This window comes from Monodon monoceros, unplaced genomic scaffold, assembly GCF_005190385.1.
Source record: "Monodon monoceros isolate NGI ecotype Baffin Bay Population unplaced genomic scaffold, NGI_Narwhal_1 Super_Scaffold_18, whole genome shotgun sequence".
Taxonomy (NCBI): domain Eukaryota; kingdom Metazoa; phylum Chordata; class Mammalia; order Artiodactyla; family Monodontidae; genus Monodon; species Monodon monoceros.
This window is the reverse complement of record NW_021703774.1, coordinates 147530920-147550586: the sequence shown is the minus strand read 5'-3', so window position 1 is coordinate 147550586 and position 19667 is coordinate 147530920. Positions and strand designations below refer to the sequence as shown.

At 54.6% G+C, this 19667-nt stretch overlaps 1 protein-coding gene across 2 annotated transcripts; it reads right to left on the bottom strand.

Moving 5' to 3' along the window:
- Window positions 1-5438: 5438 nt before the first annotated feature.
- Window positions 5439-11266, bottom strand: EDN2 (endothelin 2). Of its 2 annotated transcripts, XM_029230502.1 has the most exons (5): window positions 11125-11266; window positions 10621-10783; window positions 8910-9032; window positions 7860-7958; window positions 5439-5995 (listed from the first exon to the last, which is right to left on the bottom strand). In XM_029230502.1, exons 1-5 carry the CDS (start codon window positions 11186-11188, stop codon window positions 5902-5904), a joined length of 543 nt encoding a protein of 180 aa, XP_029086335.1. In that variant the 5' UTR covers window positions 11189-11266; the 3' UTR covers window positions 5439-5901. The 2 variants fall into 2 exon arrangements, with proteins under 2 accessions (XP_029086335.1, XP_029086336.1); XM_029230503.1 differs by lacking the exon at window positions 7860-7958.
- Between the last annotated feature and the right edge of the window lie 8401 nt (window positions 11267-19667).

Genomic DNA, 19667 nt, shown 5'->3' with positions numbered 1-19667 from the left:
GCCAGGAGAGGAAAAGCCCCATAAGAAACCTCAGGGGAAGGCGATCCAAGCAGAGGACAGGGGCGTGGCCTTTCTCCCTGCAGGTGCTTACCCCATTCACTCTCCCAGGGCCTTTTTTTAATCCACTGTCCTTGGGAAAGGCATCCTACCTCCCTGGGCCTTGATTTCCCCTGCTGAGCCAGCCCAGCATGGTGGTAATGACAACATGGTCTTGGGGCCCAGACTCCCTAGGTCCAAATCCCAGCTTCCCTGCGTGTGCTTTCTGATTGCAGGATCCTGGTCTGGGAAATTCACCCGTCTGAGCCTCAGTTCCCTTATCTGCAAAATGGAGATCATAACGGTACCCACCTCACTGGTTCCTTGTAATGATTAGATGAGAAGTGAGTACAACAGGCTTCACACAGGGCCTGGCACACTTTAAGCCCTCAAGCGCTGTTGCTATTACTGTTACTATTATTGCATTATTTACTGTGAAGGGGCTGGAGGACACGTGTGTGCCTGGAGGCAAGGGGTTGGCCCCCTGGGCCCCTGTCTCTGGGCCTCCCAGCCTGCTGTCCCTGCACACAGTGATAGACGGGCTGGGCCCGTGGCGTCTTGGCAGGCCTGTCCTGGCAGCTGCTCCCACAAGGCGAGGCCCTCTGAGCTTTGGAGAATTAATTAGGCCACATTCCTCTTCCAGAGTTCCTGGCGGGCCCGCACATGGCCCCCTTCTGAGCTGCTGAGGGCTCTTGGCTCAGGTCCCTGGCAGGCAGAGGAGAGGCCCACACTCTGCTCTCCCCTTTGAGGGGCTGGGAGGGCCCCTTTGAACTGGAAGCACTGGCTGGGGAGGTGGGAAGGGCCAAGGGTAAGCCAGCCGCCCAAGGCCAGCTCCTGTCCTGGCTCTCTCCCCTGATTAGCCACCTTCGCTGGCTCCCCATCGCTCAAGTTCGAATTCCTGGCACTGGATGCTGTTCCCAGCCTGGCCCTTGCCGATCAGACTGGCTGCCTCCGTTCGGATTCTTCCATGCTCCAGCCCTTTCCCTCGTCCCAGCATGTGCAAACCCTACACCTTCTCCAAACCCTCCCTTCCACCCCCGCCCCCCCAGCTGGAAGGGCAGCCCATAACTTACCTACTTCCTGTCCCTTCACTTTGCCCTTGTCTGTCTTCCCTGCCAGCCTGTGAGACGTCAAGGGCAGCAAGTGTGGCTTGATCCAAAGGCATGTTTCAGGCATGGTAGTATTCTCCAGGGAGAAATTGTCTGAGGCTGTGGCAAGGTTGGGGCAGGTGGTGGTGACAGCTGCTTGTAGCCCCTCCCCCTGCCAGGCGCTCAGGAGGGCACTGCCCATTCCTGCCTGCCCATCTCCAGCCTTCCCCATGCCCCTTCCTTGTTTTGCTCCCTGAGAGGGGCTGAGAATTGTTCTCTTCCCCACAGAGCCTTCACCTCTGCTGTTCCTTCCACCTGGAACACTCTTATCCACCCTCCTCCTTCCCTTGACTGATCTCCTCGATCTTGGTCTAGACATCACCTCCTTCAGGAAGCCTCCCGGGCTCCCCCACCAGGGGCTCCATCACACTGTGGATCTACCCTCTTAGAGCAGCAGGACAGCATACAAGCTGAGAGCCTGAGATTTAAGTCCCCAGCTCAGCCACGTATTAGCTGTGAGATCTGCGTGAGTTACTTAACCTTTCAGTTATCTCTTCTCTAAAATGGGAATAATAATGACAGAACCTGCTGCGTAAGGTTGCTGCGAGGAACCAAGGAATTCACACGCAGTGAGAGCTTAATGAGCGCTCAATAAATGTTCGCTATCGCTTCTATCTTCGTATTAACAGGGCTTTCCTGAAGGGTTCTTCTCTTGGCCTGTGAGGGCAGGGCCTGTGTCTGTCTTGTTCACGAGTCTCTGAACGGTGATTGTTCATAATTGTTGAATGTATGGATGGCCACATTCCAACGATTCATTGCTCTGATAGGCAGATGACTTTTCTCAACCCAAAACCCTGAGATTCAGAGAGTGAGAAAGCAAGAGTAAAACTAATTCCTTGGGGTTCTTGGCTGGGTGAGGGGGTGGAGGGAGAGGCAGCCCAGGGCAGGAAAGGGCCGGTTTGTTGCCTAGATATGTATCAGGCCGCATAGCCCAGGACATGGGACCGGACTCCCCTCTGCCTCTGCTTCCACGTGTGCATGTGACCCGCATAAATCTGGGTCACCCTGTGCCCCCTTCTGGCCTATCTCTGCCTGGTGTTCCAACCAAAAGGAACACAAACTTGGCTCAGAAAGCCTTGACAAAACCTGTGAGAGTTGATGGAAAAGGCAGGAAAAGGGGGAGATTTTGTCCCACAAAATCCAGACAAACTTTCTAAAATGTTGACGCCTTTCTTCCCAGGGTTCAATTTGACTTGACAGCTGCTCTTCGTAAATTTTCCTCTGCTTCTTCCAAACTCTATCCCACCTTCCCCCACACTTCTGGGGCCCTGGCTACCTGGAATGTGGTCTAGAAGCAGGCTCAGACTTTGAGTGCCCACGACCCTTGGCCCTGCACACTTCTCATCTCGGGAAAGAGGTATGGCTGGCGGCGGGCTAGAGCAGGGCTCTTTTTAGTGCAGGGCCCAAGCCAGGGGCCCCCGTTTCCTGGAAATCAGGATCCAGGGGATTGTGTTATCCTCTTGCCTTTCTTTACCTGCTTCCTGGGCCTCCTCTCCTCCCTTTAATCATCGCTGTCACTTAATCACTTGGGTCGCTGATCTCTGAACTCTGGCCAGGGCAGTGGATGCCTAATTCCCTGGGCCTCTGACACACCCTCAGCCTACGTTGCTCATCCTGGGGTTGCCCCACACAGCTGCCTAGCCTTGCCTTTGGCTGTTGCTTTGGGATTTTCAAGGGAGCAGGGTCATTTTGAATGGGATGCTGGGCCTCTGGGGAGTGAGATTACCCTGGCATCAGGCTCAGTGAGATTTGAGAGGTGTGCTGGGATCCTGGGCTGCAGTAGGAAGTAAGTGACTAGGCCAGCTCCATCACACCAACCCTCACCACCCAGAATGGACCCCTAAGGGCCAGTAGTGAACTTGCTTCTCTGTCTTCTGTCTCCTCATTTGCTCTTGCCCTGTGCGGCCCTCTGGTGGCATTTTTCCAAAGCCGGGCTCTGACCAGGTCCCCGGTGCTGGTAGATCTTTCATGGGTCCCCAGGGCCCATGAAACAAGATCCAGCCTCCTTACTTTGGCCTCCAGGGTGTTCTGGCTTCATGTCCTGCTGCCATCTCCCCCGACCATGTTCTGGCCACATGGGGTCCTCCATGGGGAATGCCATTGTCACTCCCACTGCCAAACACTTACCCTTCCTGTCTCCTCTGTCTGGGGCTCCCTCTTCATTTTCTTTCTATTGATTTGAGTCTCACTGTTCTTTCAGGCCATGGCAGTAACATCTTAGTCCTGAGTCTTTCTCTGACCACTCCTCTGCACCCCAGCCAGCCCCAATCTCCCTTCCCATCAGGTCCTGCAGCTCTGTGGCTGTCCCACATGTTACATCATCACCACTGATGGCCTGACAAGCAGCTCCTGCCTCTTATCAGGCCCACGGCTGAGCCCAGCACCATAACTTATCCATTTAGGGCTCACACCAGCTCTACAAGGTGGAGATTATTGTTTTCCGTTCTATAGATTAAAAAACTGAGGCTCAGAAAGGGAAAGATTTGTTCAATGTCATATTACAGTGGTGATCCATGAATTCAATCAACAAATATTTTTTCAATACGTACATGTGTACTATAGACTCTGGGTTCAAATCCTGATGCTGCCACTCACTTGCTGTGTGGCATTAGGCAAGTCAATCGCCTTCTCTGTGCATTAGTTTCCTCATCTGTAAAATGGGGATAATAAAGGTACCTATGTCATAGGGTTGTGGCAAGGACGAAGTGAGTTCATCTGGGTAAAGTGCCAGTATACAGTAGGAGTTTAATATGTGTCAACATGTTATTCTCCCATGAGGGGGTCGGGGCTGGCTTCATGGACAAGGCAGGCTTACAGTAGTGTGTAAAGAATTATTTTTCAATAGCTGGCCCAGGCCACAGCCTGCCATTCCCAGCAGAGGCCGGCCAGGGGAAAAGGGAACAGCTTGCTTGCAGGGGGATTTGGCAGTAATGGAGGCTATGGGTCTAGACAGCTGCCAGTGGGGGTGGCCCTGGCTTCTGGCCATCCCTGGGACCCAGGTGTGCAGCTTCTTGGGCCTTGGCATGATTGGCCAGCCCAGTCCTAGAGCCCTGGGCTTCTTAAGTCAGAGCGGTGTTGAATGACCCCAGCAGGGTCTGTCCCAGGCCCAGGGTGAGGGACAAGGGCCACACTGTGACTCCATCACAACACCCATCACCGGCCAGTAGGGCTGCACACAGCCTTGGAATCCCTCCGACCCCAGCCCTCACTGGAGAGATTTGCTCCAGATCTCAGGGGTGGCCCCTGGCGGGACAGGGCACCTAGAGCAGAAGTGGGTCCTGGCACCCTCACACTCTTGACTCCTTCCAAATATGCTTTTGGGAAAGGTCTGGCCATCGCTTACTGGCCTGATGGAAACATAGGTCTTGGAATCTTGGATGTCAATGTTGCAAATGGCTGATTAAAAAGAATGAAATAATGCCATTTGTAGCAACATGGATGGACCTGGAGATTATCATACTAAGTGAAGTGAGTCAGAGAAAGACAAATATCATATCATATCACTTATATGTGGAATCTAAAAATAATGATACAAATGAACTTATTTACAAAACAGAAACAGATTCACAGTCTTAGAAAATAAACTTATGATTACCAAAGGAGAAAGGTGGAGGGAAGGGATAAATTGGGAGTTTGGGATTGACATATACACACCACTATATTTAAAATAGATAACCAACAAGGACCTACTGTATAGCACAGGAAACTCTGCTCAATATTCTGTAATAACCTATATGGGAAAAGAATTTGAAAAGACTAGATACATGTATATGTATAACTGAATCACTTTGCTGTACACCTGAAACTAGCATAACATTGTTAATCAACTATACCCCAGTATAAAATAAACTTAAAAAAAAAAACTGCAAATGGCTGTCCAGGCACATGATAGACAAAAGTCCAGAGAGGGTGGGTTAGCAACCAGAGATGCCCAGCCAGGGCAAAGGGGTGTGGAACTCAGGGCTTGAGCCACCTGTCCCAGGCTCTTTTCTTCCCCTTCCTGTGTTCCCTTCACTTCCAAGCAGCCCCTTGCTGAGAGATGCCTCCCACCCCCTCCTCAGCCAAGACAAAATACTAGAGTACCCTTTCATTGTTTATTACAAACACAAGTTCGCAGGTAAATAATTGAGAGTCTAAAAAAATACATTAAAATAAATAATCAGAATTTTCAACGTTCTCAGAGCAAATAAGTTATATACAGACAGGTGAAGCAGACCAGGCCCTTCTCATCAGGAGTGTCCCCGGGTACGAGGGTACAAGGACTCTGGGGAGGGAGAGCTGGAGGGGACAGACGGGGCCCAACTGGAACTTCAGTCCTGGATAGACCCATCCAGCCTCTACAGCTGGCTTAGTTGTGAACGTCCACCACCACACATCATTCCTGGTTTGCAGCCACTAGACAGGACACCTCTTGGAATGTGGCCTCCAGGTTAGCGCACTCCTCACGCTGTTCCTTTCAGCAGGGCTGTCGGGGCAGAGCCAGCATGGGGGGCCGGGCTGCAGCCTGGGGGCTGATGGCTTTCCCGGGCAGTGTGAGGGCATGGAGCTGCCTTGAGGGAGGCCATCTCCACAGGGCGAGGAGGCCAGAGCTTGTACCAACTCCAGCAGGTGGGTTTCCTGGCCCAGGAAACAGGCGGAGGGTCTCCCAGCCCTAGGATGCCCCTCTCCTCCCGGCTCCACACAGGCTTTCTTCCCAGAGTTCCTCCAGCTTCCAGAGCTATCTCTTCCTCCACCTGGAGTGTGTAGGCCTGGGCTCCCTTGTTGCTTTCTGCTGTTGCCTAGCAAAGCGGATCTGGGCTGCAGAAATGTCCCTGGAATCGAGAGAGGTCAATTAAGCATCTCAGGAAATATAGATCACTTGAGAGTTCCCTGTGAGAGGCAGCGGCCATAGGGGACGGATCCCTTACTCACAGCCATGGGGTCAGCGGGTGGCCACAGCTGACCCTGAAAACAAGGTCTGAACATCAAGGAGAGGCCAGACCAGGTTAGAAGCTGCTCTGCCCACAGGGAGCTTTGGCAAAACTGATGTTCAACATCGAGTGCAACCAGAGTGACTGGACGGCTAAGAGCAGCCCAGTGGATTCCCCCGACCGCCTTCCCACTTCCACAACTCTGTCCGCGTTGCTCCTTCCAGGCTGTTTACCTTCTGTCACCCAAACTCCACCCCCTAAAATTCCCATTCCTCAAGGTCCAGCTCAAGGTGGTCCAACCCAGACAGGTATGGGTCCTAGCTGCCCTTTGAACTTGGCTGAGACGCTGGTGGGGGCTCTGGTGTCATCCAAGTGGCCTCATCCTGGCTCAAGGCATTCTAGACTGGGAGCTAGGAGGCTGGCTTCGGTTCCCAGCTATGGGAACTTGGACAAGGGTCTCAACCTCTCTGAGCCCCTTTCTTGGTCTGTAAAATAAAATCAGGCCTCAACTTGTGTGAGACTGAGTACAGGTTGGCAAAGTAAACTCTTTGCTAATGACGGAGTGCCGAACACTTGCAAAGTCCTATTTTGAATTTTTTCATCCTAAGACAGTTCCTAAGTATAGGCTGGGTCCTACCTATCCCACCATCCTGCCTTTTCTCCTATGTTTCTGCTTCCCCACAGAAATGGGAGCCCCCGAGGGGCCAGGCTGCACCCCGGCACTGGCCAGCCACGAGGAGCCCTGAGGGACAGAGGTGGGGATGGCAAAGACCTCCAGAGCTCCCTCAGGCCAGGCCCTGTTTGAGTGTCTTCATGTGTGTCAACCTGTCTAACCTACAACAAGCCCATGAGGTGGATGCTCTGCTGTCCCTGCCTCACAGGCAGGAATCGGAAGCACAGAGACGTTAAGTGATAAGACCAAGGTCACAAAGTTTGTTTGTGGTAGGGCTGGGGTTCAAGTCAGGAAGTTCTGGCTCAGAAGCTGCCCCTTTAGTCACTGCGCTGCATGGTTGCTGTGGGGTTTCTTTCTTTTTTTTTCTATTTTTCTTTTTGGCTGTGTTGTGTCTTCATTGCTGCGTGCAGGCTTTCTCTAGTTGCGGTGAGCAGGGGCTACTCTTCGTTGCAGTGCACGGGCTTCTCATTGCGGTGGCTTCTCTTGCTGCGGAGCACAGGGTATAGGCGCACGGGCTTCAGTAGTTGCAGCACGCGGGCTCAGTAGTTGTGGCTCATGGGCTTAGTTGCTCCGTGGCATGTGGGATCTTCCCTGACCAGGGCTCGAGCCTGTGTCCCCTGCATTGGCAGGCGGATTCTTAACCACTGTGCCACCAGGGAAGCCCGGCTGTGGGGTTTCTGTTCTCAAGTCAGTTTGGTTGGACAAACTTTCATGGGCACCTCCTGGGTGCCAAGCCTTGAGCTGAGCCATGCTGAGGCCGCCAGGGAGGCAATCCAGTCTGGGACACAGAGAGGGAACAGGCCGGGTGGTTAGCCCCTCTGGACCCCAGCATGTGGGAGATGCTTGATTCAGACACAGCCTGAATGAATACCTGTGGACCTTCCACAGTCACAAGCCCTCGAACCCTCTATAAAAGTCCACTTCCAGGTCTGGTGGTAACAAAGAGCATAGTGGTTAAGAGCACAGGCTCTGGAGTTAGCCAGAGGACAGCTTGCTGTGTGACCTTGGGCAAACACCTTCACCTCTCTGAGCTTCTATTGGGAAATGTGCAAGGCATACAGAAGACGCTCAATCAGTGCAGATGCCCCTCACCTCAGCTGCTGGAGGAGCTCTCCTGCTGTGGCCCATGTCTTGTCAGCCTGGAACACGGCTGCAGAGGACCCGCTGCCTGGGACTGCCACAGCTTCAGTCCTAAAAGAACAGCATTAGGGCCCAAGTGAGGGGCTGTTCAGAGCCCCAAGGCCACCTGGCTGCAAGCCTGGCCCAGCCGCCACCCACCGACCTGCCCTCAGGACCAGATCCATTTCCACCCTGTGCACCTGGCATCCTTCCTTTCCCCGGTGGGGTGGGGACTGAGGAAAACTGAGCTATGGGGAATGTGTCCTTAGCCTCAGAAAGAGGCAGCTGGGTGGCTGGCCTTCCCAGAATCCAGCCACCTGCAGCTGAGCCAGGCCCTTTGCAGGGGAAACTGAGGCAGGGGTGGAGCCACAGCTGGAGTCTCAGGGGAGAAGTTTCTCGTAAACTGTCATGGGAATAGGAGGCTAGGGATGGTGAAGTCAGTTTCTACTTTCCCAAATGCTCCAAGTGGAGGAGGGAAGGAAGAAAGTCTCTCATCCCTTTTATAGACGGGAAAACTGAGGCCCAGAGGGTTCAGAGACTTGGCAAAGGCTCTCCCAGCAGCTCTGTGACAACTCTGGGATGGTGCCATGGCCTCCCAACTCCGAATGTTACTTCTCAACTGAGAAAGCTCTGAAGTTCCCTGAGCCTCAGGTCCGGACCCAGAACCCCTTGTCAGTGGACAAGGCCGAAGGCCCAGCTCTCCATCTGACTAGCTGTGTGGCCTGACAGGACCAGTCCTGTCCCCTCTCTGGGCCTAAGCCGCCTCCGCTGTCACCTAGGGAGAACCCCCTGCCCAGGAGTAGGGACGTAATGCTCTCAGAAGCCCCCAGAGCTGGGCAGTGAGAGGGGTTGGCACTCAGGGGTGACTGGTTCCCCACAGGAAGGTATGCTGCGCAACAACCCAGGGCAGCCTCTGGGCCCCTAGGACCCTTCTCCTCCGCTGGCCTCCCAGACACCCTGCCCTCCAGGGCAGATCCAGGCCAGCAGCCACCCCTGGGCCCTGCAGGCTGGGTGCCCACTTACCAGGGCCTTCGATGGCAGAAGGTGGCACAGGCGGGGTCCCTGGCGCTGTAGCATTCACAGCGCCTTGGCAGAGAGCGGCGCTGGCGTCTTGGCGGGTTTCCCAGGCCGTAAGGAGCTGTCTGTCTGTGGGCGGGCAGCCAGCAAGGTAGTGGTGTAGGGTGGAGAGAGAGAGAGAGAGAAATTGAGAGAGAGGATTAGATAAACCAGGACCGCTGGCAAGCTGAGACTGTCCACACTGCACACTGGGATGGCCACCCATGCCACCAGGGTGGCAGCAAAAGTAACCAGCTCCTGACCTCAAGAAGTCCCACCACAGGCTCCTCCTTAGGTGCCAGGTAGCCCAGGGCCAGACCCTTCCCCTCTCTGGGCCTTTGCTCCCCCTCAACTCCCACGGGTCCTGCTCAGTAGGACTCTCAACATGGGGAGGAGGGGGTGGAAGCCGTCCTTCCCACCCCTCCCTGCCCGTCCGGACAGGAACGTGAGCTGATGCAACCAGGCTGGTCCCCCTGTCCTCCAAGAAGACCCTCAGCTTGGACTGGAGGAGGGGAGGAAATGCCATCTCACAGAAGCAAACATGCAGGCTCAGAGCTAAGCTGCCCCCACCTGGTCACCACTTGTCTGGAAGGGTGATAAATGTTTCTTAGAGTCTGTTTTTCTGTTGTTGTTTTTTTAAAAGTTTTATTGGAGTATAGTTACTTCACAATGTTGTGTTAGTTTCTACTATACAGCAAAGTTGTTTCTTAGAATTTTGACTTAAAAATGGTGTGTGTGTGTGTGTGTGTGTGTGTGTGTGTGTGTGTGATCAGCTGAGATTGAGTTCAGATTCAGTCTGGCCAAGGCGGGCCAGGGGAGGGCAGGGACCCTGTGGCCGGTTGGACCAGCAACTTAGGTGCCAGTGCTAATTTTAGACGATGTGGTTGGAGCTGTAAAGACTCCAGGTAGACCCAGCACACAGGGACTGGCAGGGTTCCCGCCCTGAGCCAGTGTTTGGATGCGGATTAGCTCCACACACGCTTACGTGCCGGGCTTCTCTTGTCTTCTGTAATTTGGGTAAGGGAAAAAAAACACAAACACAGAGAAACTTCAACTTGAAGTATGCAGTGGCCCGGAGGCAGTGCGGGTGCAGACAGAACAGACAGCCCTGGGCCCGCACCCTGGCTCTGCCAGGTGACACAGAGCAGGTTTCTCATCTGTCATTTGGCGACAACAGCAGTACCTGCCTCATGGGGAGGATGGGGGTGGAGGGCGGCTCATGAGATGTTAGTGCACAGCAGTGCTTGGCGTAGCAGTCAAGCAGTCAAGACATGGGTGCTGTCATTGATCGTATTATTCTTGGAACATTATTCAGAGGCAGCATGGTAGAGCCGCTGTGAGCTCTGGCATCCGCAGACCTAGGATGGAGCCTCCGCCTACCACTTACTCCTTCCTGTGTGATCTTGGGAGAGGCATCTAACCTCTCTGAGCCTCAGTACCCTGATCTGGAAAATGGAGCCAATACTTTCTTACCAGGCTATTGTGAGGATTCTCATGAGAGAGCCCTCTATACTGTTCAGGCAGCCCCCACGTAGGAGTTGAAGCAAAAGCTGATTGATACTGATATTAGCCCAATACCCCCAGGGAGAGCTCTGTAGTGTGCCAGAGGTTCCCCGGCATGCCAGCACCCCCTACTCTTGCCCCCTGCAGCCCCACTTGGATCCCCACGGAAGCTCACCCGGGAGTGTTCACCCAGATGATGTCCAGGTGGCAAAAGTAGACGCACTCCTTGTCGAGCCAGGAGCTGCAGGAGCAACGGCGAGGCCGCAGGTGGGAGCCTCGGGCATGGGGCAAGGGCGCTGGCTGCTCTGGGGTGTGGGTGGCAGCGGCCTGGCTCTTGCCTGCATACACAGGAGGGAGAGAGAGGTGGAGAGGTGGGTCAGGGCGCCTGGCACAGCTGGGATAGGGGACCCGCCGGGCTCCTCTTCTTGCATAATTGAGGAAATTGGCATTCTCACTGCTCAGGAGCTCTGGGCCAACCCCGGGGAAGCCCCAGCAGCTCTGGGGGGGAAAGGCTAGTGGCTGCCCTGGGACTGCATCACCTCTAATTGCACAGCCCCATGCAGCCACCGTGCCTGCCCCTGTATGCCCTCAGCTGGCTTGGAGGGCACAGCAGCCCCAGGGGGAGACACAGACAAACAAACCCAGAGGCTGTTGCAGCAGCCGAGGCCAGGGAGCTCACCTTCGTGCAGGGCCACGAGCAGGGCTAGAGCGATGGAGCACCAGGCGGTGGGCATGGCGACCATGGTGGTGGCAGAGTGAGCAGGCTGGACCGGAGCAGGCAGCGCGCCTGTTGCCAGCAACTTGCTGCCAAGCTGAGCCGATAGCTCATTGCCTCGGTGCCCTGGCTGCCACTTATAACACCAGGCACGGCCCCGCCCCTGCCCGTCCGCCCTGCCCCGCTGCACCGGTGGGCCGGGAGCCAGGGACAACGCCTCCTCCCAGGGCGCCTGGCCCGCCCCAGCCCCCGCGGTGTGGGGAACGGGAGAGGGGAGGAAAGAGGGGGGAGGGAAGGCCCCTGCTCCTCCCTCTGAGCCTGGAGCACCTCCCAGAGTCCTGAGGCTCCCCTGCTGCCCCCAGGGACCACTCCCAGTCCCACTGGGCCTCCTCAGATAATCCTCCAAGTGTCCTGAGCCCCCTCCCTCACTCTCCGAGGCTGCTCCACAGGTCTTGCCCAGAGCTCAGAGTTTGGAGTGAAAGGTCCCATAAGCAAAAACCTCCCTCTCCTTGGAGGAGACCCTGCTTTCCTGCCTGCCTACTGCCAACCAGGTGGTGGGTGTCCCTTCGGTGGTGTGAGATCTGCTCAAGGCTATGTGGCCTTGGGCGAGTCAGAGCCCTCTCTGGGCCTGCTTTCCCCAGTGAAGGACACAGCTCACCCCTGGCCTCCGACCAGCCTGGAGTTGCTTCCTCCCCCCTCCCCCCAGGAAGCACCCTTCTTCCCTTGTTCCCCAGCCCCCACCCCCACCCCCGGGGGCCTGGGAACAGGAATTCTGGTCCCCTCCAGAACCTATTCAGTTGAGCAGCCACCGCCTAGGACATCTCTCCTGGGCCTCAGTTACCTTGTTTGCAAAACAAAGCCAAAATGGTGGGTGCTTAACCTGTTTGGCTCATAGACTCCCTTGATACCAAGAAGGGGCCTTCAGGTGGCTTGTGGGCACACACATCCAGTGCCCCTTAGAAGGCCTCCCATCTCGGACATGACAGGAAGCCTTGGCTCACCTCTGTGACTTTCTGCAAAAAAGGCAAAGTGGTGGAGGGGCTCCCTGGGGGCCAGTGTTCTGCTCCTGCCCCTATGCTGGCTCAGAACCCACCCTTCTCAGGGACCCTGTCTTCAGGCACAAGAGGAAAGGCTCTTTCATTTCTCGGAACTCCCAGAGCCCGTGCTCTTATGCCTGACTCATGACATTGGGCTTATCTTCTCAATGATCTCGAGGTCCAGAGCTCCAGAGACGGCTGGGCCTGGAGCCTGCCTGCCACACAGTAGGAGCCTCTGAGTGACTGCTCTCCGACGGAGGAGGAGGGAATGAATGAATAAAGGCCTGGATTTGAACTGTGGAAATTCAGGAACCCAGGCTGCCCAAGTCTTAGTTCCTGTGTTCAGCTGTTCTTTTACCATTAGACATTTAAGAAGGGAGAAATAGATGACCATGAGAAAACAGGCAGTTCTGTTTCTTCCCAGGGTTTGTGCATGTGTGTACACATGTATGTATGCGATCCTGGTAGAGCAGGGCAGAACGGAACAAAGAAGGGAGATACTTCCTTCCCCTAGGCTGGCTCAGGCTGCAGTGGAAGCAGAAACAAACATTTCTGAGCACCTACTGTGTGCTCAGGGCACTGCAGACCCCTCTCCTTCACAGCCCCGGACAAAGCTGTTCTCATCTGGGTACCAGCTCCGCTGCTGCCCGGGAGAACATGGAGACTCTGACAAGAGCCCAGTCCGGCCAAGGTCACACAGCTGGTGGACGCAGAGCCCGGATGGGAACTTGGGTCTTGGTCTCTCCAGTAAAGCACAGTGACTCCGCACCCAGCGCTCACGCCCTACCCCGCCTGGTGCCTCTCTAAGTATTTAGAAGAGTATTTCTGGAATGAGGTGAGCAATGCTCTCAGTCATTTCTATGAGTCTCCAAGGGAATATAAATACGGAATTAAGCTAGGTTAGGCTTGGGGTCGGGGGTGGTGGGGGGGAAGAGGATTCGAAGTACTGAACCGTGAAGAGAAGACAGAGGAAAAGCAGGTCAGCGGGGAGAAGGAGGGGGTCAGGGAGGGGAAGAAAATAAACAGGGAGGCTGATAAAGACAGGTAGGGAGAGAGAGAGGACAAGGAAGCAGAGTGTAGTGAGAAAGAAAGATCTCGGATTTGAGAAAGTAAAAGAGAAAAGACCATCGGAGTGAGAGCGAAGGTTCTAACGTGTCTAATCTTTGCACAAATGCAAAGTGCCTGCTCAGGACAATAGGCAACCAGAGGCTCCTAGTCTGGGAAGCATAACAGAAGAATTAAATGGACCAGGAGACAGGATCCTTCTCCGGTGTGAAAGGAGGATGACGACAGGGCAGGGGTCAACACCCGGCAACCAGGGTCAGCTCAGGAAGCTGTGCCCGACTCCAGTTTCCCTCTTTCCCTGCCCTCAGCTCGAGCCGGGAAAGCAGGGCTCCTGTGAAATGGAGAGGCCGGACCTGGGAACCTGAGTGAGCCCAGGTCTTATGGGGTGAAAGAATTCCGGGAACAACGTTACCCCACTGGCAAGAGTTGGTTTCCAGGTAGAGAAAATTAAGCTGAGTTAAAAACAGCCAGACCTGGGCTTCCCTGGTGGTGCAGTGGTTGAGAGTCCACCTGCCGATGCAGGGGACACGGGTTCATGCCCTGGTCTGGGAGGATCCCACATGCCGCGGAGCGGCTGGGCCCGTGAGCCATGGCCGCTGAGCCTGCGCGTCCGTAGCCTGTGCTCCGCAACGGGAGAGGCCACAACAGTGAGAGGCCCGTGTACGGCAAAAAAAAAAAAAAAAGCCAGACCCATCCCCCTATGTCTCTTGGCCTGGGCCCTGACTGTCACCTCTATGCCTCCTGGCTGGTGTGGCTGCACGGACCCCCAATCCCATTGCCCTGGCTCCTTCCAACTGCCCCAGCCAGCTGCTCTGCAGCACTGCCTCAACTCTCACCTGGCTCCGCTACCTGACTAGGCTGGTAAAGTCTACAGGTGGAGGGGCAGGGGTTCACGGAAGGTCACCCTGTCAGAAGTTGGAGGGAATTGTTTTGCACACAAAATAATTTGCTCCACGTATGCTTGGCACCAGCCTAATCCAAGAAGGAGAGGGCAGGCTGGCAGAAGAGGTGTATTTCTGGGTGAGACACTGTGCTAGGAACTGCCCTCTAGAAATCGTCTCTGCGCTTCACTCCCATTTGGCAGATGAGATAACTGAGGTCCAAGAGGAGGAGCAACTTGCTCAAGACAGTGATGGGCTGGACATGTTCTCTCGGCTGCTAATCCAGCCCCACCCTTTCCTGCATAGCAGTGAAGCTCCCAGGGGTCCAAGCCGAGCCCAAGACCCTGGGTCCCTTTGAGAAGGACTGTCAAGAAGGATCCCACTGGGATCTCAGGAAGACTGGAGCACTGGTACGGGTCTAGGCTACCTTCCTGTGGATCCCAAAGTTCCCTCGATCACCCCTGCGCTAGTAGTAAATTTGGTCCCATCGAACAGCTGTCCAGCTGAGTGGGATGGAGGATGCACAGGAGTGAGGATTAAACGTCCTTGTGGTGACATCCAACAGGGCAGGAAAGGGCTGCAGCAGGTGCCTGGTGTTGCAGGAGCGGCCCCAGCTTTGCTCTTCATGCTGTGTGGGCAAGTCCTGTCCCTTCCCTGGCTTCCCTGGACAGCTTTCCTCCCTTCCCATTGACCGCGGGGTGCGTTCTCAGCTCTGACAGCCTACAACAGGCAGAATCAACCTGTGCTGAGTTTCCAGCTCCCCAAATGCAAGCCCTGCCGATGCTGTAACTGCATCACTATCGCTCTCGCTCCCAGCTTGGAACCCTTCGCTCTCTCACCTTCTAGAAAACCGGCCACTCTCCTGTTGCCACCTGGTCCCACCAGGTTTCAGGAAGTTCTGTTTGCAGCCCCAGCAGAAGGGACACAGTGTCTCAGCTGCAGGCACATACCGTGCAGGCAGCTTAGCAGAGCGAGCAGCGGGGCAGAGGGGCTGGCCAGGGGGAGATGTCTGGAGCCTACAGGGAATGGGGGGCTGGGGAGGGTTTGGCTCTGGAGCCAACCTGAGTTGGGGATTTAGGGGCTGAGGGAAGTAAGACATTCCCATCATGACCTGCCCCCAAGCTGTGTTCCCTTGGCTGTGGGTCAGGACTGCCCCCACTTAAGCCTGGGGCCACTCAGCCTCAGGGCGTCTTTCCGGTGGGTGGTCTGGGCCTCCTGCCATAGACCAGAGCTCACCCTGAGCCAGCAGGGCCTGCCACCACCCACAGCATCGTCCCCATGCTCGGTCCCTGCAAGCGCGGCCTCGGCCCTGTGGGGCCAGCTCCCCTGGTCTCTGCCTCTTCCCTCAGAGGACACCCCCTTCCTAATTCTCCTCCTCCCTCCAGCTCAGCCCATTGGAAAGATTTATAGGTCCCACATAAACTACTTTTAAAGGAATAATTCATGTGCCCTGTCTGTTATTAATCTGAGGGTAATCAGAACAGGGTCAGCGAGGCCCATGGAACTGCTGGAATTTCAGCTAAAAACAGACACTGTTCAGTAAAGGCTCCCTTGTCAAGAGGCATGTGAGTCCCGCTGGACTTTCTGAAATAAGAAAACCAACCCAGGGACTCAGCATCCAGGATGGAAATCTTTGCACTTGAAGTTTTGGAGTTACCTCCAAAATGCTAAGGGCCCAATTCCCCACTGGGGTAGGTGTGCATTTCGTGAGCTTTTAATGTATTCCAGGCTCTGCACATAGCACAGGGAGATCAGCTCGGTGCTTTGTGACCACCTAGAGGGGTGGGATAAGGAGGGTGGGAGGGAGACGCAGGAGGGAGGGGATATGGGGATATATGTATACGTATAGCTGATTCACTTTGTTGTACAGCAGAAACTAACACACCATTGTAAAGCAATTATACTCCAATAAAGATGTAAAAAATATATATATATTCCAGGCTCTGTGTTAGGGGATTTACATACATTTATCTCCATTAATTGTCATAACATACCTAAGGGGTGGGTACTATAATTAGTTCCTATTTTATAACTGAGGAACCTGAGGCTCATGCTTTGCCCAACGTCACACAGCTAGGAAGTGGCAGAGCCAACACTGTGTAACTCCAAAGCCCTAACCCTCAGGCCTGTGTGCTCCCCTCGCGGACCCTGTTCTGTTTACACTTAGATTAATAACAAACAGGACACATCAATTATTCCTTTAAAAATACAGCCCACACGGAGCCCTCTGGCAGCAACTCTTCTCCAGAGGTCACCTCTTTTCTTCTAACCCGGCAGAGCGCCCTGTGCAGCCTGGGGAAGTGGGAAACCCAGGAACAGGCCTGCATCCATGGGGGGTGAAGGGTGCATCACTCCCACAGCTAAAACATAGCATGTTGCCTATGGCTGCGAGGCCAGTGGCCGAGGCCTGGTCACAGTCGCTAGGTAGGCGTGGGCAGTCCACACCTATTTCACTGGATACCTAAAACAGAACTGGGAGGCAGACTGGGCTCATGACTCTTCACTTGACAGATGAGGTCCTTCCAGATAAGATTCTCACTTTACAGATAAAGAAGTGACTTAGGGTCACACAATGAACAAGAGGCAGGGCTAGACCTTTTTCCCTTATACTCGTCTGCTATGGGATCAACAGCCTATATCACACATATGATCATCCCATCTATTCACCTACCCACCCATCCATCCATCCATCCATCCACCCACCCATCCTTCCACCCATCCTTCCTTGTATCCATCCGTTTATCCATTATCTAACCTTTTAGCCATCCTTCCATCCATACATCTACACAACCAATCTCCCACGCATCCATCTTCCTTCATGACAGATGTGGTTAGAGAAAGTAGAAAGGTCAAAGAGCTTTGAATGGTGTGTTAAACTTGTCCTGGAAACATCTGGTTATTTCCTGGGGAGAGGTGTCACCCTGCTGAGCCGATGAACTCACTGAGACATAGTCTGCCCTGGAATCCCCACCCCAGGGCCTAGCACACCGGCTTGGGCACATGGTCTGTGCCCAACGCTGGAGCGAATGTACAGGATGACTTTATCTCACCAGACAAACCCTGCTCTTGCAGAGACACCCCTTCTGATGAAGAAGATTTAGGTCCCTTTTTCTGCCTGATACCATCTTCAAAATGCTCTATGGATGAACACTTGTCATCATCTTTAAGAGAAAAAGACAGGCAGCCAGAGAGGGAAAGGCCCTTGGCCTATACCTAGGCGAGGAAACTGAGGTCCAGGGTGGAGGAACAGCCTGCCAGAGGTCACCCTACCAGACCTGGATCCTGGGAACTCAGAATGCCTGCACTCTTCTCTCTGAGGCCTAGGCCCTGCACTTGGAGGGGCTGGAACCCCAGTCTTCTCCTCCATCCACCACCACCAGCCAAGACATATAGCTAATAGTTTTTCAGAGTCACACCCACCCTGTTGCCTGGAACCCATATTTTCCAGGGCACACCCAGTGCCTGACCAGGAGGCTGTCTTCCCTCTGGGAAGGGGTGAGCCACCAGGAGGCTGGTCCACGCAGAAATACAGTATTTTGTTCTTCCTTTAAATGTTAGCTAAATATAAGTGCCTAGTGCCTCCATCATCAGGCTGGCAAGGCCCGGGGTTCCCGCTGTGATTCTAGGCCGACATTCCTGAGCAGAGATGGGCCTGGGATACTTCCTTGCCTAAAGGCCTCGGCCTGCCTGCCCAGCTCTTGGGAATCCTGAGCCATGAACGACCCACTAGGGGCACAGCTGGGCTCCGGCCGGCAGGAGGGCGGCCAGGAGCTGAAGCTGCTCTCTGGGGCCGGCTCAGGGTATGGGGGTGAGTCAGGGGCCAGCCCACCCTGGAATCTCTGAGGTTCTGGCTGCCAGCTTCAAAGCCCTGTGACTCAGGCTCCAATCTCCCCCCTTCCCCCCGTGGACAAGTGCCCAGCACTGTGTCAGGCCAGAAGCAGTGCAGGGCAGGGGCAGCCAGTCTGGGCTCTGGTTTTGTTACTCACTAACCCTGTGACCGAGGGCACACCACTGTTTAATCTTCCTGAGTGTCAGAGGCCACATCCATCAGAGTCGTCTAAGAAGAAAAAGCCTATCTTCCAGCTGCTGGGAGGCTTTGTGGCAGAGCCCGTGGAAGGTTGGGCCCGTTGCCTGGCGCGGGGGGTTCTCTTGGCCAACATCTGCCCTCCCTTCCTCACCCCGGGCTGCAGGGCGTGTGAGGCCCTCTTGGTGTGGACGCACTCCTGGAAAGGAGTGGTGTGTGCGTGACTGTGTTGGCGGGATGTTAGTAGAAATTGTGCCATCTTCACGCCATGGGCCAGATGCAGCATGAGTGGCCCTTACTCTGCCGTGGGTCACACAGTACCTCCAAGCACCTGAGGCCAGCCTGGCTTGCTCCACTCACCCATGTTTGCTTTGGCACACCACATGGTACCACACCTGACATGAGGTGTGTTGAGATTTGGATCAATGCTGCCTTCCTGTGAAAACCAGGCTTCTGCAGCCAGGACCTGGCCTGGCATCAGGGTGAAGCGTCTTGTTAAGCCCAAATGCCCACCCTGGCATCAGGCCCGCTTGGGATCTGACTTGGAGGTATCTTGCCTTCCTTCTCCCACCAGTGCTGACCTGAGTATCCACGGCTTTGGCCTACCAGCCCACTGGGCTTGTCACTCCCTGGATACGCTGCACACTTTCTTGCCTCCTTGCCTCTGTGCAAGGTGGGGCCTCCTCTCCTCCTTCCAGTCTTACTTGATTTATTCTGCCCATCCTCAAGGCCCATCACAAATGTTGCCTCCTCCAGGAAGCCTTCCCAAATCCAACCAAGACATGAGCCCTAACCCACCTTTGAACACCCACATTATTCACAACTATAGCCACCTCTGGCTAGGCCTTATCTTGTGTCTCCGAGGTCAGGCTAACGGCTAAGGGCTCTGATTCTGGTGTCAGGCCTGCCTCTCATCGCATGTGCCTTTCCTCCTTCTCTGAACCCCAGTTTCCTCATCTGTAAAATGGGTATAATCATGGTACCATGGCTATGTAAGGATTAAATGAGGAAGAGCTCCATCAGTGGTCATCATAATTATTACTGACTACAGCTTTTTACAGAACCTGGTCAGGCTCTTGCTCTCACTTCATCCTTACACTATAACCTTTCCAGGTGTGTCAGTGTGTCCATTTTCAGACACAACTTCAGACTCTGAGAAGTTGGAGAGCTTGACCTGTAATGGTCAGGGTTCAAATCCAGGTCTGTCTGACCCCAGGGTCAGTGCTATTTCTACTCCCCCTGCCCTTCACTTACGTGACCTCCCTAGCCTCTGTCCCCTCCTTCAGATCACATGCTCAATAGATACCCATTGAATTGGAAATGAGGAGGTTAGAGAAGTTTTTCCTGGGTCCACTCTTCCTCCACTGTCTGCAGCCCAGGCTTGCTGGCTCCGCATGGCTCAGGCAGCTGCCTCTCAAGCATAATGGGAGAAGATAAAGACAAAGGCTTCCTGGACTGACGGCTGCAGAACCCAGTTTCCTGCCATGCGTTCCAAGGAAA

Excerpts from the sequence above, each read along its gene's own strand:
- EDN2 (XM_029230502.1), bottom strand. The coding sequence starts at position 11,188 with ATGGTCGCCATGCCCACCGCCTGGTGCTCCATCGCTCTAGCCCTGCTC. Across the intron at positions 10,784-11,124 it reads GCTCGTGGCCCTGCACGAAG|GCAAGAGCCAGGCCGCTGCC; the intron begins GTGAGCTCCCTG and ends CTGTGTATGCAG. Across the intron at positions 5,996-7,859 it reads GAGCTCCTCCAGCAGCTGAG|GGACATTTCTGCAGCCCAGA; the intron begins GTGAGGGGCATC and ends TCTCGATTCCAG.